The following is a 26,156-nucleotide window of genomic DNA, read 5'->3' on the forward strand; positions in this document are numbered from 1 at the left end:
ATTTCAAGACTACAATCTGGGGGCTGGATGCTCTTTGCTACTAAGTTGGACATTGTCTCTAGGACTTTGCAGTTGAGCCACCTAGGAAAGATGGACTTAAAGATAAAATACCTCATAAGTTTATACTAATACTTTCTATTCAAATTTAAGACCACGGAGCTTTTACTTAACCTCTTCCCTATAACATAAGAATCTCCCGTCTGAGAATCCTGGTTCTCAAACCCAGAGAAGGATGACAGAATTAAATCATCCCCAATTATTTGCTTTATCCCACATTACACAAAACAATTTCAGAACAGCAATACCAATATCACCACCAATATGATTACCAAAAATGTTAAAAATGTTTTGCATATGCTCTTTTTTCCCCGGTTAAAAAAACGGCTTCTCTATATCTGCCCTGTGGAGCACAGGGCCATCACACAGAGTGCTGTCTCCTTCTGACATCCTTCAGTCTCAGTTCTACAGGTCACTGTTCAGTCAACACTCAAGTCCTTACGTTGACGTCCTGATCATCATCTCAGGTGCCTCTACTAGATTCCTCAGGAAGAGCTCATGGGAACAACATGCCCTCAGTGCCTGCGTGTTGATGAACAGTGACTTTTACCCTTAAAAGTCAGTTTTGCTGGATATAAAATTCTTGGCTCACTCTTTCTTTCCCTGGATATTTTAAACATGTAACTTCATTTTTTCTTTTTTTCCTGGATCAAAGGCTGCTGTCAGGAAGAGTGATAATAATATAATTTTTTCCCCTTATAAGTTTTTTTTTTTTTAGATACGCAAAGCATTTTTTCCTTTTCCTCACATTGGTCATACAGTCATCATACTCAGCTATGTGGTATCCTCTTTCCATATGTGGCTTCAACTTTTTTTTTTAAACCTCAGGGAAGTTTTCTTGAATTAGTTTTTTATTAGTTCAGATTCCTTGCTTTGGTTTTCTTCAAGATCCCCTATTAGTCATATGTTTGAGCTTCTTTACCTACTTCAATATTTGGCACTTTATCTTGAATCCTTTTTATCTTTTAATTTTTTTAATTTCCTTCTCATACTTCTCTTAAGGCATTATCTGCTGTTTATTCACTCACTCATTCACTCCTTCTAATTTAGTTTTGATTTTAGAAATCATGTTTTCTTTTATTTCTAGTTCTTTCCTGAGTTGTCACTTCACTTTTTTTTTTAATGATTTATGTTTTTCTTTCATGTCTTATATAATTTTCTTAATGTCTTTCTGTTTACTTTTAAATATAGTAAATTGCAATTTTGATCTGTTTTGTGAGCACCTCTTTCTGGAGTGCTTTGTCTGTAGTGATATTCCACTCCTAATTCTCTTTTTTCTTATAATAACTTTGTAGTAGCCTTGACATTGATTTGTCTCTTCTGTGCATTTTTATGTAAAATCAGTTTTCTTGAATATTAGAATGAAGTGGGTTTTTAAGGAAAAAAGTTTCTAACTTCACAGAGCGCCCTCGTTTTTGTGAAGTGTTAAAAAGAAAAAAAGCGACATCCTACTTTCTGAGATTTCCTGGGTCTCTTCCCCTCCTTTGATCTGACCTCTGCTGATCAATTTTGTCCCTGACCTGGTCAATTCTGATTCCATTCCCAGCAAATTCTCCTCAGTATAGGGCCCTGTAAAAAGGCAGTTCCAGCAGGTCAATTTTGAGAGTTCAGTGGACCAGCCCTTCAGTCCTCTTGTTGCAAGCCCTAGACTGCAAAATCATCTTCTTCTCAGTCAAGCTCATTTTTGCTGTTGCTTCATCCTGACGCCTTTCTTCAGCCCGTCAGATGAACTTGGCCTCAGTTTTGTGAAGATCTCTTTATTATTTGGGGTGTGTGTGTGTGTGTTTGGGAGGGGAGATGTGGGGAAAGGGGGAAATGGGTGAGTAGGGGCTACTAACTAAGAAAAGAGCTGCAAAAAGTTAAAGACTCAGCTCCTGCCCTCAGGAGTTTATAACCTGTAGTGAAACAATCCCATCACATCTCTGGGCTTTAGTTTCTCCATTTGTAAAACACAGAGCATATCACTCACCCTGTCCAACTGCACAGGTTGTAGAGAAGACACTACATTATGGAAGCATACTTCACCTGGTCATCAGCGACCCGAGTCCTTAGGGGCAGGAACCACATGCTCTTCATCTTTGTCTCTGTCCCTCAGCACCTAGGACAGAGCTGGACACGTTCTGAGCACTGTTTGCATCTTGAAAAAAAGGTTAAAAAGCCCTACTATGTGATAATTAATTTAAGCCAACAGCCCCTCAGCCTCATCAGTTATGACAAGAGTTAACTTGCCATGTTTGGGGGCTGCAGAGCTAGCCTCAAAAAAGACCCTTCCCACTGAAGAAATGGCCTTCACTCCAAAAGTCAACCATCAGAAGACATGAAGAGCTGAGCTTTCAGAATGCATTTTTTATTATTCAGCCTTCAGCAGAAATGTCACCTTTCTAAAGCAAGCTGTTATCATGCACTCCCTGTGCCAAACAGGCGCCTCTGAGGAGCAGGGTTTTATCTCCACATTTTTACTGATTTGTGTTTCTCTTTCAAGGAGCTCCATGCCTTAAGGCACCTGAAACACGAACAGCACAAGAAGGTAAGGTTGCGTGAGGAGCCCGCGCCAACAACATGAAACAGGGATTTTTGCAAAACAGGCCCAGAATCAGCATCAAAGCTACTGTCTGCAGTCACCCTGCCCAATAATTCATGTCCTCTCAGTGAGGCTCATTGTTTTCTGGTGGGCTCCTTGGTTGAAACCATATTCTCAAAGAAACCCCGTTTTCTGACAGGGCCCCCCTCAGCAGGCTCAGCCACATGACAGGCCTAGAAGCAGCCAGCACAACTGCCAGCGATGCTTGCCAATAAGCCAGATGCTGCCACATATTGACATCTGGGTCCTGGAATAGCAACCATGTTCTCAGTCTGGCGAGGGACTCTGACCCCAGCTACTGAAGGAGACAAAGGAAGGAAAGAAAGAGAGGGAGCAAGGGGAGGGCAGGCAGATTGTGGAAGAGTCTCTTGGTAATCTCCCTGCCATGGGTTCAGCGCTTCCACGACAAAAGGCTCGTTGGAAGGCTGCTACCAATGCTGCAACGGCAGGCAGGTGGGTGGGAGAGGCAGAGATGGGGAGCATTCTAACCCAGCGAGTTGTTCTGGCACCTGGGGAGCGGGGGTGGTTGATTCAGAAGGAGACAGATGCAGCAGGCAGCAACTGCACTCCCCTCCTGTCCCTCAAACCATGACAACCCACAGAGGAGAGAGGCTACGGGGTGTAGCCGAAATCTGTGGCAGAGCAACAGCGAGCGGCAACGTCAGGATGGCTGCGGGTTTCTGCTCTCTGGGTGCCAAGATTCACCAGCGCCAGCGAGGACAATGGAAAGGAGAGGGTGAGACCCAGAAGCTCTGGTCTAGAGGGGATCCTTGCAATCAAGAAAGGTGTGATCAGAGAGTTCTACTCACAGAAGTAGGAAAGGGAGCCTGTGTTTTGTGGTGGCTTTTGATGCTAAGGTGATACCACCCTGAGAGAGGCTTCAGGTCCTGCTCAGTCACATGGGGTGGGGGAATGGCCCAGGAGGGGCGGGTTGAACTGAGAAGTTTAGGGCTTGACGTAAGGGGTGAATGAGTATAAAAAGCGGGCAGCATGATTCCTCCAAATATCAAACTCTAACCAGCCTCCCCTCTATCCAAGATCGAATGTTGGTCAAGAGTGGCTTGTGGTCTGACACTTTAAAGAGGGTTATATCCACAAGAGAGACTGAGAGATGGACTCTGTCGGGGTGGAAAGATCTCTCACCATGCAGTCAGAAGACTTGGGGAAATAGCCCCAAAGGACATTTACCAGCTGGCGGGTTTGACCCTCTTCAGGGCAAAACCGATAGTTGCTGTCCATCAGGTAATGTACCTCCTAACCAGGACCACCTGGGTGTGCCTCTGGTCATAAGTGGGTGAGGGTAACAGGTTAGTGGGAACCTCCCATCACCACTGGAAAAAAATGCAAAGCACGTGCTGCGAATGGTGGTTTAGGCAACAGTGTCATTTTTCAAAAGGACGGCACGTTACCACCGAGGCTGAGCACAGCGAGAGCGTCTGGGCACATGAAGCCACTGCTGACAATGAACCCCACCTGCTGACAACGCAAGTTATCTAAACATTTTGCAGATGCTCACTGATATGTCAAATACATATTTGGTCAAAATATACCTTCTTAAAAACCTCATCAAATAATCTTGGCACCTTACAAATCAAAGATCCTTAATTTAAAATGAAAAGATAGTTGGATTACTTACATTCTCCCAACACACAAACACACACACACACACACACACACCCTTAACCTTCAGGGAACAGCTAATGAATTTGTTTACTCCTGTGAAGCTCGATGCCCATTTACAGAAGATAAAACCAAGTCTACCCAGAAAGCACCCCTGCCTGAACCTGCTGGCTCTGAAGAGAACACAGAGAACTCCTCTCTGCTGTCTGAATCTGAAGAGAACAGGTATTTTCCCCAAGTTTGGTTTAAGTTCTTTACATGCCAATTTTGAACAACACAGGGACTAAAAGCTAAATGTAGCTCTACTTAAGAAGCAGCAAAACACCCAACAATATACAACAAATAATCAAAAGAATTACTATTATAATTTGGTGCTTATTCCATGGACTTCCAAAATGGATTTGAGATGACAAAAGCTGCCTATAAAGTGAGTGATTTGATTACAGACAACTTGGACAGAAGTGGTTGCGTCTCTTGGGGGAAGTGAACCACTCCCCACCACACACTGCTCCTTCTTCTCCCCTCCCTGATCTTCTCTTTCTTCAACTGATTGTCCCTTGCCTTTTGCTTTCTCCTTGTTCTTACTGTGTGTCTTTTCCTGTCACCAGTTCCCACTGCCACATGACTCCCTAAGCCTGCCTCCTGGGAAGTATGCTAAGTGTTGGGAGATGTCTTCAGACTCGAAAACATACCAGAGAGGATACTCATGAGCACACAGGGCAGAGGCAGTAACCTGAAGTCAGACTAAACCAGTGGTTCTCAGGCTTGACGATGCATCGCAGTCGTCGCCGGCAACGGCTTGTTAAAGTGCAGATGCTGTGTGCCCCCACCCCACCCCCGCCTTCAGCTTCTGACTCAGTCGTTTGGGATGGGGCCTGAGAACATGCATTTCTAACAAGTTCTCAGGTGATGCTGACATGGATGAGCTGGGACCACTTTTTTTTTTTTCCTAAGACTTTTATTTGGAAGTAATTTCAAACTTAAAAGTTTTCAGAAGAGTAAAGATTGCTCCTATTCCCTTGACCCAGATTGGGGACCACTTTTTGTGAACCGCTGAGCTAAGCTAAATGTATACCAGAGGTCTGGTACAAAAGAAACCACCTAGCCGCATGTACTGCCTTCAAAGAGCAAAGATCACAACACTGTCCAAACAGAAAGCAAACCAAGCACATAAAAGCAAAAAGTGGGAAGAAGCACCACAAAATAATGGAAGAAAGAGAGTTGGGACCCAGGGGTTTTAAGCTCTGAATAATGAATACCATTATCAACTGGGGCACGGGGGTGTATAAGCTTCCCTAGTTTGTCTCTCTGGTGATTCCTTGGGGGTGATTTTACAAACAAAAAACCCATAATCTCCTCATATGTACTGGTTCAAGAAAAAATGAAAGCAATTATTTGATAGGGAAACTATACTGTGTGTGTTTTAAGAGACACATAAGAGGGTCTGATTATGTACCCCGCTCTCCTATCCCACCAGCTTAGCTCATGACTTTATCTCACCTGACTTTCTGCAATAGCTCCAAGTGATCTCCCTGCCTCCATCACCTCTCTCTCTCTCCAATTTATTCTCCATTCTAACCTAAAATTATCTTCGTAAAAGCAGGTTATAATAGTGCCAAGTCTCTGAGAACCTTCACTAGTTCCACAACCTAGAGAATGAAGTCCAGACGTCTCATGTGGCATGTAATCTGGCCCCAGCTGACGTTTCCAATTCATGCGCCCAACACACCAGTCAAGCATCTCTATACCGTTGTACGTGCTGTCTTGTCCCCCTGGATACTTTCCTTCTCTACAAATAAAATTTTAAAAAACCGTATATTTAAAGACATTACTCAAACTTGAAGATCCTGCTCCAGTGAAGGAAGCATCCCTGCAGCTCCTCAGATCTCTCCTGTGCTCAAGCGCACTCTCTGTACCTTATTAGCGTCTACCCTTCTCTGCCCTACTTACTATTTATGCTTCTTCTCTCTCCTGAGTTTTAGAAGGTCCTTGAAGGCAGGTACCAAGTCTTTTGTTCAGTGGCCAGAAAAGCCCAAAATGGGGTTGGGGGGCGATGAAGAGGAAGTGAGAGAGGTAGGAGAAGGAGAGAAAAAGAGGGTGGGCAGAACGTGAGGAGAAGAGCTCAGTTTTAATCACATTTTCTCAGTCCACCAGAACCCTTTTGTGAAAGGTAGATTCTTCAACTCTCTAACACATTTTCTTTCTAGAGCCATCCTGAGAGGTTGAATAATGGTACAGATTTTTTAATGTTTTGTCAACACTACCTCCTTTTCTTCTTCATTGTTTTCTATGTCCTATTGAATTATCTGTATCTACGTAAAGGAGCCTCGGGGGTGGATGGTTAGGCACTTGGTTGCTAACCAAAAGGTTGGTGGTTCAAAACACCAGCAGCTCCATGGGAGAAAAGATCTGATGATCCGCTCCCATAAACCCTGTGGGGCAGGTTCTACTCTGTCACATGGGGTCACTATGAGTCAGAATCAACTCGACGGCACCCAACAACGACAACCACAAATATATTTCCAATATGATAAGGGCAGCTTCACATTATAGCCGTTACTTTGGCACTGAAACTGCTCAGATGCCTTTAACGTTTTGCCTCTTGTGGTGCGGTTGGTGGGGTTGGTGGGGTTGGTGCGGTTGGTCCAACTTTTGCCTTATGGATCCCTAACGCTACCAAATGCCCAAACTTGAGGAGAATTTGATCAACATTCCTAGAAGAGTTAACTTTTTGATATGACAATTTTTGACTTGAGATCTACAAGAGCAGGATGGCAGCAACCCTAAGTGTGCCCAAAGCTGGTTCATTTGTCATTGCTCCTCATGACATTCAATAAGAGGTATCCGCACCTAAAAGAAATCCCAGCAGCCCTTTACAGACACCCACAGCCTCTTCCTTTAGTACCAGCCATACCAGCTGTCTTCAGCAAGGAGACGAAGCTAGAACTGACTCTAGATAAGTGTGTCACTTAATCCTTTCCAAAAAGGCAGTTCAGCCACCTCTTTTCTGGGATGGTAGGAAGTTTCAATTCCTGCCTAACTCTTCCTAAGGGAAGAACAAAGAATTTGCACTTTAAATCCAGCTCAACAAAGAAGGCTCTATTGCTCCAGACACCTGGGCCAATACGTCTGCTGAGAGCTCTGCTTCATTTCATGTGGACAACCTCACCCAGGTTACTTTCTCTCTTAAGCCTCCACAAATTCTCTCTGCCTCTATTTCTCCCTGAGACAAGATACCTAGATCAAGGGAAGAAAACATGTGACAGGGACAGATCTCTGGTCAAAAGTGATCAAAAAATGTGAGGCCATACCATCTGACACCATGACACCACTATCGTAAATCTTACCAAAAAGGAAGCTCGTTCTCTGGTTTCCTATTCATTGTCCTTGAAAGAACAAGTAAGGCCGAGTCACAAAAACCTACAGTGTTTCGCTTCCCATTTCCCTAATGCTATTATGTTTACAACTTTATTTAGAAATAGCTGACTTTACAGCTTTTGCCATTTAGTAACCCTTCAACACAAGGGCTTAACATGAAATCCTTAAAATGAGCTGAGTAGTCATCAAATACTGAAAAATCCAAATTACCTAGTCTGGTAGAGGTTAATGCTCTGCTTTAAGTAGGAACAGAAAGTATCAATTTTGTACTCTGATTTGCCTGCCAAAGTACTGAGTCAAGTAAACTTATAAAATATGATAGACGAGGGCAACAGGGGTAGAGATACCACCATGGTTATTGAGAAAGGTCTAAGAAGTGCGCAACTGTAGGTGTCTCCTAACCTTTCATTTCTACGCACTTCTCTCTGACCTTCAACTCTCCTTTTCCTGTGGAGAGCTGCTGAGGAATAACCTTTTAAAATTTCATTCTATTTATAATTTTTACAGCCACATAACTACGGAGGGTATATGGCAGGAACTCAAGTACCTAGAATTACTAGAAAAAGAATTATAAAAGAGTTAAGTACCAGTTTAAGAGTTTCATTAACCTTGTCTTTCCCTACAAAGTTTATTAAATTAGTTCACTCTGAAAACCAGAAAATCCATCACATGCTTGTAGAGCTAGAAGGAATTCTGGAACTCACCTCCCCTTTCATTCTACAGATATGGAACAGGTCTAGAATGTTGTTACTGATCAAGGTTATAAGGCTAGCTAGTCAGAGACAGGACCAGGACATCACGCCAAGACTTTGCAACATATCCCACAATCCTGAAAGACCTTGGAATAGCAGGCTTCCCTCTAAGCCAGGGCATTTAGATATGCCAAAGGTTAAACCCAGCTTCTCTAAGAAGAAAGATGACCTGTCTCATGCCTTGGCCTTGACTATAAAGTGATCCCTAAGTGAGCCCAATAAGGATTCTATAGGGAGCCCTTGGGAAGCAAAGAGCCCTTCAGGGCTTTAGTCAGGCTTCTTTCTATTTGCATTCATAACTTAAAGGTAAGTGAACTTAACCAAAGCCTACTTTGTGTGAGGCCATAATATAGTCTTACTGGTTGTACCCTGAGTATTATTTACAAATGTTGTACTCTTCAGTGCACGCATTGTATCAAAGTAAACCTCAATTTTGGTTCACAACAACTCTGAAATAGGACAAGAAAGGCTTAGGGGTCAATACAACACGAATTATAGTTGTTTAAAAGAGTGTAAGACAAGTTTAAATATATTATTAGGAGTTCAGTTATCATAACAATTAAGTTGAAAACATTCTTGTCTCACATAGCATTAACCCATGTCATTGTTAAAGCAAATTGCCGAAATGATGGCATTTCTTTTAACATTTAGGAAGCTTAAGTTACCCATGTGTGATATAGAAATGGTAAATTTTCGTAACTTGTCCTAAGATAAGGGGCATGACATCATAACGTTATTGGCAACTTCTCTGGGAAAGCCCTTTTATAAAGAGCATAGTAAAATAATAATCAATGACATTTGTAATTTCATATAGAAATAAAATACAAGATTGAATGACAAATACTAAGTGGCAATTTTCTTTTATGATTTTTGACCCACAGTCCACTCCCTTGCTAAAAACAAAACAAACAAAAACAAAAAAGAGCAAGACAAGTATCACCCACAGCATTAGAGCTTAAAATACTAGTGTATCGTTAAGTAAAAAGAGATTCGGGCTCATCACCCCATAGCCGTTTATCCTGTGTGTTTATTACTCGAACAATTCACGTCAACCATGATTATGGATGATGTATTTACACTAAGCACATGTTCCAATCAAACATACAGAGTAACAGAGAGAGAAAGTGAAGCACTGGAATTGTTTCAACAGACTGACAAAGCAACAATCTGTTGACATTACTGTCCTCTGAATCCCTGGGACCCAAGTCACGTAGTGGGGCAGGGAGCTTCACCTTAGTTTGGAGCTCTGCTTTCATGTCATAGGGCACTTCTGGAAGGAAGCTCTGTAATGGTCAGCTCTGAGTATTTGCACACTTCCTACTAGTCCTAACAGGAAGTCACTCTCAAGACTCACCTGCATGAGTTCCTGTCATGAGGCAGTCTGTTGGTGAGCTGAAATCCAGTTCCAGGGAGTGATGTCATCTGGTTGGAGCTGTGATCCTGACGACCTGCCCCCAACCTGGTGTTGTTGCAGCCCTTCAGCTGGGCTTCAGGTTATAAGAAACAGGATCAAAAAGGAAAAAGGGGGAGTAGAATAATAGAAAAACGAAAACTGCTTGCACATTTCCTTTGTTTTACTAAAGAATTTTGTGCTTCCATTTGAATTCGATGGGAGGACCTGGACAATGGCAGATGGAAGCTGTGCAGATGCTCTCGAAGAGGGGTGCGCTGTCACACAGATTTCAAAAATACAAGGAAGATTTAAAACATACAGGAAAAATTATTTTTGATGACTCCCAACTTGGAAATAGTGACTTATTCTTGTTTCTTTTGAAAGTTTAAAAAATAGTAATTAACATTTCTTAAAACATTTGTTAATGTAAGGAATAGAAAAACGATGTCACTCAGCAACGCACGATTACAGAAAAACACATGATGACAGGAGCTACCTTAGCAACATAAAAAAATAGCAAATACAAGTCTTCGGAGCTGCAGGAGCACGCATATCCTTTCTACATAATGACAAGTAAATTAGGAGGCCAATCTGGAAATCCCCTAACTGTAAAGAATAAACTAGGAACGCCACTTGATTCCATTTAGATGAGATCCTTTGGTTCTTAGCACACGCAGCCAAAAAATAAAACGAAGTCAAGCCTAAGAAGAAGAAGTAGAAATTTATAACATTCCAAAGAACAGAAACACTGGCCTTTTCTAAAAAAAAATTTAAGCTGTTAAATAAAGCAGAGATTTAAATTTTCACCATGTTTATTTCACATCATTAGTCCTCATTAAGTTGATACAATCTGGGGAAATAAATATTCCCTCCCCTTTTTTGTTGCATGTGCATTAGTGGGGGTGGGAAAAATGGAATATGAGAGAATGGGCAAGGATGTAAGACATGGGGAAAGGAAATGAGGAGAGAGAGAAAGCAAGTGTTTACATGAATGCCTTCTCCAAATAAGTAGTATCAACCAGCAGAGTACAAAGTTGACGGCACAGAGTGTTTTCTTCTCACGTGGACTTCTGAGAGAAGGAATCAAGACGAGATCACATTCAAGATAGATGAATTGTATGGTGTCCTGTGTTGTTCAGGTTTCCTATTAGGCATATGTATATTCTTCTTTCCTGCTTCTTAAGCTCCACAGATGGCATTATTCGTGAAGAACTTTTAGTGTATTATTCAGCAGATGTTAATTTGACCATATAAGTCAATCCTGGTTAGCAGAAAGCACACTTAGCTGCCATATAAAGGTCCTTCTTTCAAGCAGAAAGCACACTTAGAACTTCATACTGGAAGAACATCTGCAAAGACATTCCTCTTTCCGGTGGGTTTACAACTCATCTGCAACACTAAACGCAGATTAGATACAGCTCACACCTCGGTTAAAGGATTGTGTGTAACAGCCCCTGGCTATATAAATCAGCCAAAGTCTTCTCCAGGCAGTAACTGTAAATAAATTGTTCTTTTTTAACCTTTTTCTTCCCCCACTTCCTTAAATGTCTTTATTCAAATGACTTGGTGCTCCATAAATGCCTGTGAGGCAGAGGTGCCTCTGCTGGAAACACCTGTCACAGAAAAGATCAGAATGTGTGCAGATAAGCCTGTATCATGTTCATCTCATCAGTTCTGCCCAATCCACCGGGGTAAAAAACGGGTGAGATTTGATGTCTTCAACACCAGCAACACCAGCACCAAGACGCTCCATGGGGTTGAACTGCAGCAGCTAAAAAAAGAAGGATTTGGTGAGTAACAGAGAGCCAACTGGCAAATCAAGGGAAAAAAGAAACATAGGAAAGGAAACCAAACCAAAACCAAACTCATTGCTACAGAGTCAATTCTGACTCACAGCAACCTTAGCGGACAGTGTAGAACTGCCCCTTAGGGTTTCCAAGGACCAGCTGGTGGACCTGAACTGCTTTTTGGTCAGAGCTGAGCTCTTAACCACTGTGCCACCAGGGCTCCAGATGAAGGGAAAGAGCTTGTAAATTCAACCCCAGTGACAAAACGGACTTGATTAATAGCCAACTAACTAGGTTTCATTGAATGGGAACTATGCCTGATACCACTCTAGCTGCCAGCAAGGTAGCGGGGGATACCTGAACTGAATTCATGCCTTTGTAATTGATGTAAAACATTACCTAGAGTAACCTTTTGTTTCTATCATCTTCATGTAGGAACACAGGACATTTACATCTACCAATTCCCTATTTCTAAGACATACCTCGATATTAATTAGATTTTACCCCAAATACTGAGAAAGCCAGTTATTCCCTTCATGATTAGGAGGTTTAGGAGGAAAAGGAGAAGTCTCTCAAGCCCTAATGAACTATATACACACCAGAACTAAACTTCACCTAAAGTTTGAACGAGCTAATTCATATTATAAAATCACTTTCTGTGGACTAGTTGACTCAAATGAGACAATGTGATCCAATAAGTGAAACGTGTTGGGACTTCTTCAAAAATAGGTATCATGCATAAAACAGGTTAACAGCAACAGGGTTGTTAGTGTGGGATAAGAGAAGCAGTCATATACAATTATAGTAGACTCTGGATACAGTGGAGGAAGACGCCCTGAGACATTTATGATTCCTTAAATTTTTGTTTTGACAGCTTTACTAGGTTTAAGGGTTGATTCTATGTGTCAGCTTGGCTAGGCTATGGCTCCCAGTGGTTTGGTGAAAGAGCAGCCTGGTTGCTGTCCCATCAGCAATCTATTGAAATCACCTTCCAAATGAAATCTAATGTAATGTAATCAGTCAGTCGAAAGGGAGTTTCCTCAGGGTGTGTTCTGCCCCCAGACTATCAATAGATGTTTTGGCAGAACCTTCTCCCTCTTCACTCTGTGCTCTTCTCATCGCCTGGCCTACAGGTCTTTGGACACAAGATCACTGGTTCTGTTTCTCTAGAGAAACCTGACTAAGGTACGCAGGGATAATTTACACACCATAAAATTCATCTATTTGATGTGTGCAATTCAATGGCTTTTAGTAAATTTAAAGAGTTGTGCAGCCATCACCAGAATCCAGTTTTAGAACATTCTGATCACCCCACAAAGTTTCCTCATGCCATCTGCAGTTAATCCTCTCTCTCATTCTCAGCCCTAGGCAACCACTGATCTGCTTTCTGTCTCTATAAACTTTTCCTTTCTGGATTTTTTCATGTAAATGAATTATAAAATATGTAGTCTTTTGCAGCTGCTTTTTTCACTTAGTATAATGGCTTTTGAGATTCATACATGTTGTGGCATGTTATTAATAATGTGTTCCTTTCTATTTATGAACAGTATTCCACTGCACGGATATACCACATTTTGTTTATCCATTCATTATGAATAATGTTGCTATCGACACTCACGTACATGTTTGTGTGTGGACATATGTTTTCATTTCTCTTGAGTACATTCCTAAGAGTGGGACTGCTGTGTCATACAGTAAGTATATGTTTAACCTTTTAAGAAAGTGTCGAACTTTTCTAAAGTGGCTGTACCATTTCACATTCCCATCACCCATGTATGAGGTTTCCAGTTTCTCTACATCTTCACCAACACTTGGTACTGTCTTTTCAATAATATCCCTTTTGGTGTGTATGCAGTGGTATCCAATGCTTTTAATTTGTACTGCCTAATGAAATGGAGCCCTGAGGCCGCAGGGTTAAGCACTCGACTGCTAACCAAAAGGCCAACTGTCTGAACCCACCTGCCACTCCGCAGGAGAAAGATATGGCAGTCTGCATCCATAAAGATTTATAGCCTTGGAAACTCTAGGAGCAGCTCTACTCTGTCCTACAGGGTCACTATGAGTCAGAACCAACTTGATGGCACCTAACAACAACAACAGTGACGATGTTGAGCATCTTTTCAGGTCCTTATTCACCATTTATGTATCTTTTTTGATGAAATATCAATTCAAATCTTTTATCTATTTCTAAAATGGATAATTACCAAACAAAACAACAACTATTTTCATGGGGAACTATCAGACTCCAGAATTACAAAAAATATTATCTAAAATGACCGATTTTCAGCAAAAATTACAAGATATGTAAATAAACATAAAAGTATTACCCGTACTTAGGGTAAAAATCATTCAACGTAAGTTGTCTATGGGAATCCCCAGATTTTAGATTTAACAGTTAAGAACTTCAAAGAAGCTATTATAAATATGTTCAAAGAACTCAAGGAAACTATGTTTAAAGACTTAAAGGAAAATATGGCAACAATGAATCAACAGAGACTGTCAATAAGGAGACAGAAATTACACATTAAAAAAGCAAATAATTGAAATGAAAAAAGTTACTATAAAAATTTACTAGAACAGCTCAACAGCAAATTTGAGATAAAAAGAGAATCAGTGAACTTGAAAAAAGCTCAATAGAAATTATACAGTCTGACAAACAGAAAAAAAGATTGAAGAAAAATGACAGCCACAGAGACCTGTGAGATAATATCAAGTGGACCAACACACACATAACAGGAGTCCCAGATGGACAGAAGAGAGGAAAATGGGCAGCAAAAACATCTGAAGAAATAATGGCTGAAAACACCCTAAATTTGATGAAAACATTAATCTATGCTTCCAAGGAGCTCAATGAACTGCTCTCCCAGCCCTATCCTAATGTGCAGCTGCTGTCTCCGCTCATATTTTTTTTTCTTGAGTTTCTTAGAGGTCACCTCTGTGTCTGCATAGCTTACTGTCAGCCAGTGACTGAACAGAGTTTGTGTTCAAACACCTCAAGCCATTAAGGTTTCCATCCTCTAACAACGGAGTGTGTGTAGGTAGGGGAACGTGCCTTTCAAGTATGCACTGGTTATTACCTTTGGCTGGTCCTTTCCTGCTCCTACGCACGTGCCTCAGGGCTGGTCCTCATGGCCTGTCCCGCTCTGGCAGAATCTCTGTGCCTGACCACACGGGAGGGGGAATGGGTGCAGTCCCAGGCAAGAATGCCACAGATTCCTACTGTTCTTTCCCAAAGTTCAGCAGCTTTCAAGCATAAATGCTTTTCATGCTATTGTATCTCTTTGATCAATTTCCAGAGCACTGAAATGTTTGTTTTTGTCAAATTTGTCCAATTTTGCAGTTGCTTTTATAGGAGAGAGAATTTGCCAACTTCCTTAATTGGCCATGGCCACACAAATTTGAGAATACTCCTATAGCAAATAATTTTTTTCTCACAGAATGTAGTCTGAAATATTTAATGATTCCCTTAAAACCTTAATAATCTTATAAATAGAACCCATGATTCAAATTAACCAAAAGTTCTATTTCTTCTTTTCTTTATCTCTACTTTTTCTTTCATTCATGATCCATTAACTTAATTATTTGCATGATAAACATCCACTGGCTGTCTATACATGCCAGTCCACCACTTTAGAACACTTTGCTTTATCACTAGCAGCCACCCCACCTATATTAGCCGTCAAGTACACCCTTCATCAAATCACAAATTATTATATGTCATGGACCTTCAACACTGTTCTATCAGTAATAATAATCAACCAGTAAAACCAAACCCATTGCCATCGAGTTGATTTCGACTCATAGCAACCCTATAGGCAGAGTAAAACTGCCTCATAGGGTTTCCAAAGAGTGACTGTTGGGTTCAAATTGCCGACCTTTTGGTTAGAAGTCAAGTTCTTAACCACTGCACCACAGGGCTCCATAATAATAATAATAAACTTTTACATACAACTTATTGTTTGCCATTTTTGCAAGCACTTAACATAGGTTAATTCCTTTAACACACAACAACTCTATAAATAGCTACTATTATCTCCATTTTATAGATGAGAAATAGAACCTGAGAGATATTAAGAAACTGTCTAAGATCATACAGCAAGTAAGTAGCAAAGACAGGATCTGAATTCAGGCTGTCTGGCTCCAAAATCCATTCTTCTTAACCACAACATCACATGCCTCATGAGTGTTTACTCTGCACATGCCAAGAATCTTTTACTTCACTTTGATATTACCAAATCCACAAGCGGAGTGAAGCATACGCTTTAAGACTATACTAACAGTCTTTTTACTTGAACTTATTGTGTCTAGCATGCAAAAAAGACCATTAAATCTAATTGCTCAGAGAATTTTTATATTAGAAGAAAGTTGCTAAAATGTGTTAAGAGAAAGGCTGCTATTATAATACAAACTTAATTTTTACATAAGAATATCCTAAATGTACCAAATCCATTTTCGGAATCAGACAATCCATGCTTACTGGCTGAAATGTGAAGGGCATCAGGCATTATAATATAAATCCAACATATCAAACACTGGGAAGAAGTAAATGTAAATGTAACATATGGTTTCATATTTCAAGAAATATAAACGTCCAAGTTGTTCCTTCTTTGTTACAGCTTTTCCACCTTCATTCTTTCATGACTTCAAATACGAAATTCCAACGAAGGCTCATGTTTGGACTTTTACTAAAGTCGGTTTACTCAGTTCATGGGGTATTCTCTAACATTTGCAAGTATGCATCTACATTAACGGCCTGCGATTTGCAGATGACACAGCCTTGCTTGCTGAAAGTGAAGAGGACTTGAAGCACTTACTGATGAAAACTGAAGACTACTGCCTTCAGTATGGATTATACATCAACATGAAAAAGACAAAAATCCTCACAACTGGACCAATTAGCAACATCATGATAAATGGAGAAAACACTAAAGTTGTCAAAGATATCATTTTACTTGGATCCACAATCAGCACCCATGGAAGCAGCAGTCGAGAAATCAAATGATGCACTGCATTGGGCAAGTCTACTGCAAAGGACCTCTTTAAAGTGTTGAAAAGCAAAGACGAAAAGTAACCTTGAAGACTAAGGTGCGCCTGACCCAGGCCATGGTATTTTCAATCGCCTCATATGCATGTGAAAGCTGAACAATGAATAACAAAGACTAAAGGAGAGTTGATGCCTTTGAATTGTGGTGTTGGTGAAGAATATTGCATATACCATGAACTGCCCAAAGGATGAACAAATCTGTCTTGGAAGAAGTATAGCCAGAACACTCCTTAGAAGCAAGGATGGCGAGACTTTATCTCACATACTTTGGACATGTTATCAGGAGGGACCAGTCTCTGGAAAAGGACATTGTGCTTGGTAAAGCAGAGGGTCAGCGAAAAAGAGGAAGACCTTTAATGAGACGGATTGACACACTGGCTGTAACAATGGGCTCAAGCATAACAAAAATTTGTGAGGATGGTACAGGACTGGGCAGTGTTTCATTCTGTTGTACACAGGCTCACTATGACTCGGAACTGACTTGAGGGCACCTAACAATAACAACGACATACATCTATTGGCAAAAGTATAATTGTTTTACCCGTGACTATTTTGCTCATCGTGCTGTTTTAAGTGGCACACCAGGCCTCAAGACAGGTCACAGGAGAAGGTTTGATTGCTTAGGAAACTGTGTCAGCCAGTGGCAAATCCAGCCACTGTCACCCGTCTTTAACCTGAATAACAGGCAGAGAATGAGCAGGGAGGGCACAGAAATTTATGTTTTGAAGGTTTTCCTCTCATTAATACCTTTCAACTGACAAAGCAACCATGGTATAATCACCTAAATGCACACGGGAGAGTACAGACATACGTGCTCTGAGGGTCTATAAAATGTGTCTTTAAAAGTAAGATTGGTGTGAACTATGTTTACGTGAACACCATTCACCCTACTGGGACAGATCACCGAGCCATGGGCACGAGGGGTGACGAAATCTAGGAGGAACGCGAGAAGCTAAAAGACCAAAGAGAAGGAAACTCCCCAAAACAGAATAATTCTTTCCATATAAGCCACTTTGTGATTTTTAAAATGACATCTATGACCTGTGAGGGAATGGAAGAGGAAAGTCAAAATGACAAATTGCTAATCATGCCAAGAGACCCTTTTTCCCTTTCCTGATGACGTTTCTCGGCATGAGTGCTGGCTTCCTCAGGCAGGCCAGTGACAAACGCTGATTTACTGTATAAGCTACACGTATCTGTATTTGGGGGCTTACCAGACCTGAGGCCTCAACTCCTTCCCAACAGTAATTTCTAACAAAGAAAAGAGCACCAGAGCTTTACATATCCATGTGGGGAATTCCATTGTCAATATTATATAAACATGACTGCTTCTTTAAGAGGGGAAAAAAAAATTCTGAATTTACCTTATTGTGGCACAACAAATAAGGAGAAAGCAAATGAGTAGCTGTCCTTTTTTTCTATTAGAATGAAATGATTTATAAATCTTTTCATCACTTCATTTCTTCTGCAAAGTGACCTTGGCATTCTTAGCACAGTTCGCACACTCCAGGCAAATTAATCTCCTTGAAGAACAATTCTGGCCCTCTCACTCAATCTACCCAGTGTTTCTGATAAAAGAATCCCATAAGAGGTTTCTTTCTACTCTCACCTACTATTACTATTCATCTCTGTATTCATCCCTCCACTCCAGAGACACTGACCTTCTGATTTCCCAAACTAGGTCTTTCTGACTCCTTCCTTGCCTTTGTTCAACATACTAGCCCCACCAAGGGTACTCTTCCTATATCCCACCTTGACAGGACAAAGTCTATCTAAGGCCCAGCCAAAATAACACCCACCCCACAAACCCTTTCCCAATACTACCACCACATGGATTGTCATCCCTCTTTCCCCTGACTTGCCAAAGTATTTGTTAAACCTCCTGATAGCCCTTATGTCATCGATTGAATTATGTCCCCCCAAAAATGTGTGTATCCACTTGGTTAGGCCATGTGTGGCTGTCCTCCATTTTGTGATTGCAATTTTATGTGGAGAGGATTAGCGTCGGATTTTAACGGCGCCCTTACTCAGGTCACCTCCCTGATCCAAGGTAAAGGAAGTTTCCCTGAGCTGTGGGTTGCACCACCTTTTATCTCTTAAGAGATAAAAAGAAACGGAAGCAAGCAGTTGGGGGCCTCATACCACCAAGAAAGCAGCACCCGGAGCAGAGCACCCCCTTTGGACCTGGGGTCCCTGAGCCTGAGAGGCTCCTTGACCAGGGGAAGTCTGAGGACAAGGAATCTCCCTCCAGAGCCGACAGAGAGAGAAAGCCGTCCCCTGGAACTGACGCCCTGAATTCGGACTTTTAGCCAACTTTACTGTGAGGGAATAAATTTCTCTTCCTTAAAGCCATCCACTTGCGGTATTTCTGTTACGGCATCACTGGATGACTAAGACACCTTATTAAATCCCATCTTGTGGTTTAGCCTCGTCCTAGCAGCGTAAAGCACGTGCCTTGCACGTAATGTTTGTTGAATAAAACAGTAATCACTCTTCAAGAGAATATTAGGTAAACCTCTTCTTAATATACTTCCCTCTCCCTGTTTCTGTTTGTTTCTTTAACTTATTTTCTCAGATTAAAAAAAAAAATTCATGTTTTATTAAACAAACATTTTAGTTCTTCACCTTTTCCACATCCTTTCCCTTTACGATTTCCATAGAAGTATAAAGATGCCAGGCCCGATCATTCTATCAAACCACAACTGTAACAACCCACAGTGTACGCAGCAAAACCCACTATTCAAAACCTGGGTATCATAAGTGTGACGCATCAATTTAAGAAGCTCCCTAGAGTTCCAGGCCTGCCTGTGGGATACTGAACTTTAATGATCAATAATCTCTTTCTTCAAAGTTATGAAATATACTGACAACAATGACCAAGTCCCATCTAAGGATGAAGCTAAAGAAATGACCTAACTCGGCAAGATTTTCTAACACTGCCTCTCTCCTACGCAGCCAGGGTAGCCCATATCTAACTTTATAAACTAAAGGCTGAAGAACAGCCATTCGTATGTGATTACAAAACATAACAGCACAAACGAAGCAGCCCCTGAGAAGCTAAAAGCAATACTTAAATCTCATACCCACACAAACATGTGGAATTGAGTAAACATTTGCCTAGATTAAAAAAATCTGATACCTGGTTTTAACTGTCTTCTCTGACCCCATCAATACTTTGATAGAGTAAAAACAAAACAAAACAAACCTAGTTTGATAGAGTAGAAGCCTAGAAATATGCCAGCTGAATGTAACGCTTAGTTTACAATTATTAATGGGTTTTTCTTGCCTGAAACTAATTTCTTTACGGTTTTGCGGCTGTAGGCTTTACTAATTTGCATGGTTGATACAGTTGGCCAAAAAGTCAATTGAATTACCTGTTGAATGAGTGAGCGAGCCTCTTCAGAGACACATTCTGGCATGTTCAGGATAGTGTGAGTATTTATTCCCGCTGGATGGCACTCAACCAGAGTCTGAAACAGTCAACAAGGTACACTTCTTACCCAATAACGTCATATTCTGCTCTATCACGGGGTTCATGACAGCAAGTACAGAGGACTCTACCTAAGCAGTTGAGGACAAGGGCTATGAGCCCATGGACCTTTAACTTGGACACATGAAACAAAGGCAGGCGAGCATCAAGGTTACACCCTAAGTTTATTATAAAAGTGATCCAGAGATACTGCCATGTGATTAGCCCTTTCCCTTGGTTATTAAGAGAAAGCCTTATGATAGAGAAACTTAAATTACACTCAAAAACCAAAAAGGGACTAGACACCTCCACTTTCTTAATGCTCTTAAAAACCTTCAAAGTTTAGAAGCCGTTAGTAGTAACACTTTTTTATGTGTTTAGGGTGCTATTGACTAAACGCAGGTGAGGCTGCTCTGTGAACTCCACAGCGATCTTGGACAGTTGCTATTTTCTACGTTTTTAAGGTAGGTGACTACTTACAAAAGCATAACTGTTCACTCGCTCCGTTTTCTTCGTAGGAGGCAACCTGCGCAATATTCTACTAAGGTCTATTAACCACAAAATCATGCTTAAAAGTCATTGATCAGAGAGCATAAATTCTCTCTTGAAGTTAAAACAGAGAGGGGAAATTTACATTATTGAGAACAAAAGAGAATGTTACCTTTAACATCTATGTTAATTTTCAAAAATGAGATTCCTTCCTGGTTTCAGATAAAACGTTTAAAAACATTCGGAGGATTCTAACACAGCCTTACATGAACCATACAGATGGATGAGCCCCTCAGATGGCTGTGACCCTGAAGGCTGAACCAACAACCACAGAAAATGACAAGGATGTAATCTTATATCTCATTACATGACACTGTGATATAACAGATTCTTATACTCAATTGATCACTGTAATACAACTCTACTTAAAAAAAACCTGGAATCTTGGTACACTTGCATTTATCCCTGCTTGTTTCTTGGATCAAAGCTTTTCTCACTTAGTCCCTGATCTAAAAAATAAAGGCTAAAGTTCTCAATCTGATATCAGGGTAGCAGCTGGATAAATGTATTAAATGTCCAGGTTACTGCTGACCTTGCCAGTGAGAAGTTCAAAGAGGACAGCACCCAAACTCCACCAATCGCAGGCTTCTGTTTCTTCCGTGATTGCTCCAACCTCTAAACACGCCAAAAAAGGTTGACATTAAAATTCCAAAGGTCAATTAAACTTTCAAAATTAACATGTATTAGCAAGGTGACCTTTTTAGTGCTGAGAGAGCATATACTAAATACTACCGGGCTTTCAAAATTCCTGAAAGTTACTTATCCTTTTGGTCACCTACTGTGGTTGCTTTTTTTTTTTTTTTTTTTTTGACACAGTCATATATTACACTGAGACATTTGTTCTTTATTTGATAGAGGGACACCTTCAAGATGCTATACTTAAAACAGGTACAGGAACCTACTAGATCAGCATTTTGTTTCATTTTTCAAATCGCAGAAAGTACAGCCAACTCTACCTCTAGGGGTCATTTTTTAGGTTTTGAAACAAAGCCTCCTTAAATTAAAAAGGAACTTCAAAAATTATCTAATCCAATATTAATTATCCTTCTACTTACGGGCTAGAAACCAGAGGGGTGAAATGTCTTGTCCAGTATCATTGGAAACCCTGGTGGAACAGTGGTTAAGTGCTACAGCTGCTAATCAAAAGGTCAGCAGTACGAATCCACCAGGCACTCCCTGGAAACTCTATGGGGCTGTTCTACTCTGTCCTATAGGGTCACTATGAGTTGGAATTGACTCTACATCAACGGGTCTGGTTTTTTCTGGTTTTGGTATCATACAAACAATTCATAGCAGAACTAGGACCTAGTTTACAGTATCACCTTCTCACTCCTGAATTATCAATTGTTTTTCGATGTGAATTGCAAATCCACCCATTCTGTTCAGAAGTAGAGACAGAAATAATGTTTTAAATCACAACTGAAACTACTTATTAGCCTCATGCAACTGTGAGTCGGAATCGACTCGATGGCAACAGGTTTGGTTTTTTGGTATGAACAGGCCTACAAGGAGCTCTAGTTAAGCACCTGGCTGCTAACCAAAAGGCCGGTGGTTCAAACTCACCAGCCACCCTGGGGAGAAAGATGTCACAGTCTGCTCCCGTAAGGATTACAGCCTTGGGACCCCTGTGGGGCAGTTCTACCCTGTCCTATGGGGTCGCTGTGAGGTAGAATCGACTAGACAGCAACAGGTCTAGTTTGGTTTTGGGACCATGTAGCCTATGCTCCTTCAGGCAGGTCCCTATCCAGTCTATCCCCCTAAGACACTTCCTGTCGGATCATAGCTTCCATTCTCCATGTAGCTGCGCTAAGCCGGGTGGTGAAGAGAAAACACAGGACTAATTCAAACCACTGAATGACCGAGTCTCCTAACCCTCCTAGAACCGTTTGCCTCCATAAAATTGTGGATAGTTAAAAAACTGAGAGCTGCCTGTCTAACAATAGGTGTTGATGATATATATATGTAGGGTTGCTATGAGTCGGAATTGACTCGATGGCAACGGTTTTGTTTGGTTTTATAAATATTGTGGAACATCCTTGAAATATTACAGTAAAAACTGTGAAAGATGGAACCTGTGTAAGGCAGAAATTTGTCAGAGAAGGAAAACTCAAATATTTTCCACTGAAACACACGACAGGAAAGTGGTAAGACTGCGCCCTGTCAAAGGTGGAAAACTGGCGAGACACAGAAAAACGAGGCAGACCTGTCGAGTTCCAGCTCTCACAGGTTACAGTCTAACTACACAACCATTTTGAATAAAATAAAAAATAAATTTTTTTTATTCATACAGGTTTAGCTACACAAATAAACGTTCAGATATGTTAAGTCTTAGAAAAATGCTATAAAAGAATAGAATTTGCATTTATAAAATTTTGTAAAAATAGTTTACAAAATATCTCAGTGGTTTGCCTCTGGGGAGGTAAGACTTTTATTTTTATACTTACTAACTCAAGTGATTATCTTAGTGGTACAATTTTTAAAAGTATAACAAAATGAGACGGAAACATTCAGGCTTACTGGAGAAGTTACTTTGGAGCGGGGAAGATGAAGCTGTGTGCAGGCCAGTCCTCCCGGAGAGTCTGCTGGCCCACACAGCTTTCGCCAGCTGCAATCTATTCTATATTAGAGAGATGGCCCCTGAGTAGTTCACTTGATCTCATCTGTAACATGAGGGTTAGACCCGTGGGCCTCTTGGTTAAATTTAGCTCTAAATTCTATGATTCTGATACCCAAGGATTCCTCCAAATAGTGAGTGTCATAAAGGACAGCTCCCTGGGGTCTCTCACTCAAAGTACATACACTACCCCTCCCACATTCAAGTCCACTGTCTCCCACCCAGCGTTCCCGCCTTCCCATAGAGCGCCAGAAATGCTTTGAGAAGCTTCGGAAAGCATGTGTTCGTAGAGAAGTGAAAATTTATCACAGTCCTGTCATCACACATTTCCTTCCAATGGCTTGTATCATTTCCCTGTTCAAAATTCTTAAATGGCTTCTCACTGACTATTAAATAATATCCAAATATCTTGCTTAATCAGGCATACATATAATCAGTGAGGTCTCCACCTATGAGATTCATTCAGCCAACAAACACCTAACAGCACCAACTAGGGACTATGGTAGGCACTGTTCCTCCACAGGAGCCCTGGTGGCACAGCAGTTAAAAGCTCAGCTGATAACCAAAAGGTCATCAGTTCAAATCCCCCAGCTGCTCCTTGGAAACGCTATGGGGCAGTTCTGCTCTGTCTTATAGGGTCACTATGAGCTCGAACCGACTCCACAGCACACAACACTCCTCCACAGAACTCTGGGCTCTGACCACACTGCTGAACTATGTTGAACTAAAATCAGTTTTCCCAATAGCATAGAATAATGGTTTTATTTTTGTTATCTCCTTCTTCAACCCCCTGCCGCCAAACAAAAGACACTAAACAAGTTTTACATCCATCACCTTCAGAGCGCAACTTAAAACGCTTCAAAATAGCATTATATGAAGCAGGATTTCATTATTTAATGCAAGTTTAACACCATAAGGAGTTGGTGGCTAGCTGTGTTATTTTCACAGATAATTTGAACATAAGCTACAACAGTGTCCTGTGTTTTCGAAAAAAACGAAGAACATCCTGACAGCTCAAAAGCTTAGATACCAGAATACGCAAAAGCAAGTACTTATGGAATTTCTTCTTTAAGGGTTTTAAACAGAAGTAAATATTTTCTTTTAATAATCAAGAGGAAGGTGTCTTGGTTTTCCTTTCAACCTCCCTTAAGGCCCAGCAATTCTTAGATTAAAATTTTTAAGATATACCTTGAGATTGAACTGTAGAAAGAAGCCAGAAGTTATACGGTTGTCAAAATCAGAATCACGGTAATAAAACTGTCTTACTTACAAAATCTTTACAAACAAAAAGTAAGCATAAACCAAGAGTGATGATTTATATACAAAGCTAACGACAGCGAATGGTCAGGTATACATGCCTCACATCAGAAGTTGAGAGTGTAAAGAAATACCAAATACACCAGGCAATTTTAAAGGCATAACATCCTTAAAGACATCCTAAACTCCTATCCTGAATTTTAAAAACCTTGAAAATAGCAGAGAACATTTTAAAGGATAAATTCTACCACTGTTTTTGTCAATTTTCAAAATATATTTTCCAATGAAATCCAACATGTTACCTCTCTGTGCACGCCCTTGCCCCACCACTGCGCTCCATAGCTGCAATTTCTAGCTTGGGTAAGGAGCCCAGTGGCGCAGTGGTTAAGAGCTACAGCTGCTAAGCAAGAGGTCAGCAGTTCAAACCCACCAGCTGCTCCTTGGAAACCCTATGGGGCAGTTCTACTCTGTCCTGTAGGGTTGCTATGAATTGGAATTGACTAGACAGCAACAGGCTTGGTTTTGGTTTTAACCTGAGTGAAATAATACTTTTCTCCACAAGTCCAGCGGTACTATAGGCATTAAGCAAAGTGATCTGGGAAGAAAAATAAACTATTCCCTACGAAAAACAACTTCTTAGGTTATTTCCATAAAAACTCAAAGAAAGACAGTGGTATCAAAGAATTCTGGACTTCTGCCTTTCAGTCAGAGAGCCAGGGCTAGCTATGCTTCTGTTCGAGTGTGGCCGGGTAAATCACGAAGCTTCTCGGAAAATGAGGACCTCTGGGTCTCCAACATCCTCCTACCTCGTGGAATCTGTAATTTCATGATCCTGACAGTGTTTTCAAAAGCCTTTCTCGTAACGCCTTCTCCCTTCACTAACCTAAGATGCATAGAGTGGGATTATGCTAAAATAGAGCACCCCTCAATCTTCTTTTTTCTCTTTCTATACACAGCCAGGATTCCTTTCCCTAAGAGACTAACCACTTGTTGCCAAATAGAATGAACCAGTGTCAGTAAATCTAACCTTTATCACCTTTTCATGTAAGGGAGACACAACAATTATTTGCAGCATCAGATTTCAACTCATCCCCAAAATTTTAAAGACACCAAATGTGTGGGAACAATTAAGTAAAATTCTAGAACTTTCAGCACTATCAGTCCTGCACAACATAAAATCTTGGTTTATACTAGTGATTCAAACTATCAAATTTCACATTTGAATAAACGAGTTTAAATAAAGCAATAAAGATATGACAAGACATAGAGTGTGCTTTGCGTGCCTCTGCTTACTCATGTTTAATGCCTCACAGAACACCTTCCGACAAGCCAGGATATTCTTCAGAAAAATGGTGCTGCCTTGGTAACCCACTTGCCTAAGGACTTGTGAAAACACAGAATAAATGTTTTAGTCCTTGTGGCAATCATAATTTAGTCCGAGTCTACTCTGTCTTATGGCCAAACGTGTTGTTGTTGTGTGCCATCAAGTCGTGCCATCAAGTCGATTTCAACTCCTAGGGACCCTGTAGGAAAGAGTGGAACTGCCCCACTGGGTTTTCTAGGCTATAATCTTTATAGGAGCAGATAGCCAGTCTTTTCTCTCAGGGAGCAGCTGGTGGGTTTAAACCACCCACGTTTTGGTTAGCTGCAGAACG

The 26,156-nt window shown here is 40.9% G+C and overlaps 1 protein-coding gene across 26 annotated transcripts in view; it reads right to left on the reverse strand.

Moving 5' to 3' along the window:
* Positions 1-1,825: 1,825 nt before the first annotated feature.
* The window catches only part of RPS6KC1 (ribosomal protein S6 kinase C1), a 198,226-nt gene continuing 173,895 nt past the window's right edge, over positions 1,826-26,156 (reverse strand). For 16 of the 26 annotated variants that reach the window (XM_003419889.4, XM_023538676.2, XM_010599396.3 and 13 more), the window contains 3 exons: positions 21,163-21,245; positions 19,987-20,082; positions 1,826-11,552 (listed from right to left, as the gene is read on the reverse strand). In XM_003419889.4, the coding sequence (XP_003419937.1) occupies positions 11,442-11,552; positions 19,987-20,082; positions 21,163-21,245 (290 nt within the window). In that variant the 3' untranslated portion in view covers positions 1,826-11,441. Of the gene's footprint in view, positions 11,553-19,985; positions 20,886-21,135; positions 21,246-26,156 lie in introns of those variants that run through there. The other 10 variants (XR_010319450.1, XR_010319449.1, XR_002783604.2 and 7 more) reach the window with 7 other exon arrangements.

The sequence above is a fragment of the Loxodonta africana genome, chromosome 25 (genome assembly GCF_030014295.1).
Source record: "Loxodonta africana isolate mLoxAfr1 chromosome 25, mLoxAfr1.hap2, whole genome shotgun sequence".
NCBI lineage: Eukaryota > Metazoa > Chordata > Mammalia > Proboscidea > Elephantidae > Loxodonta > Loxodonta africana.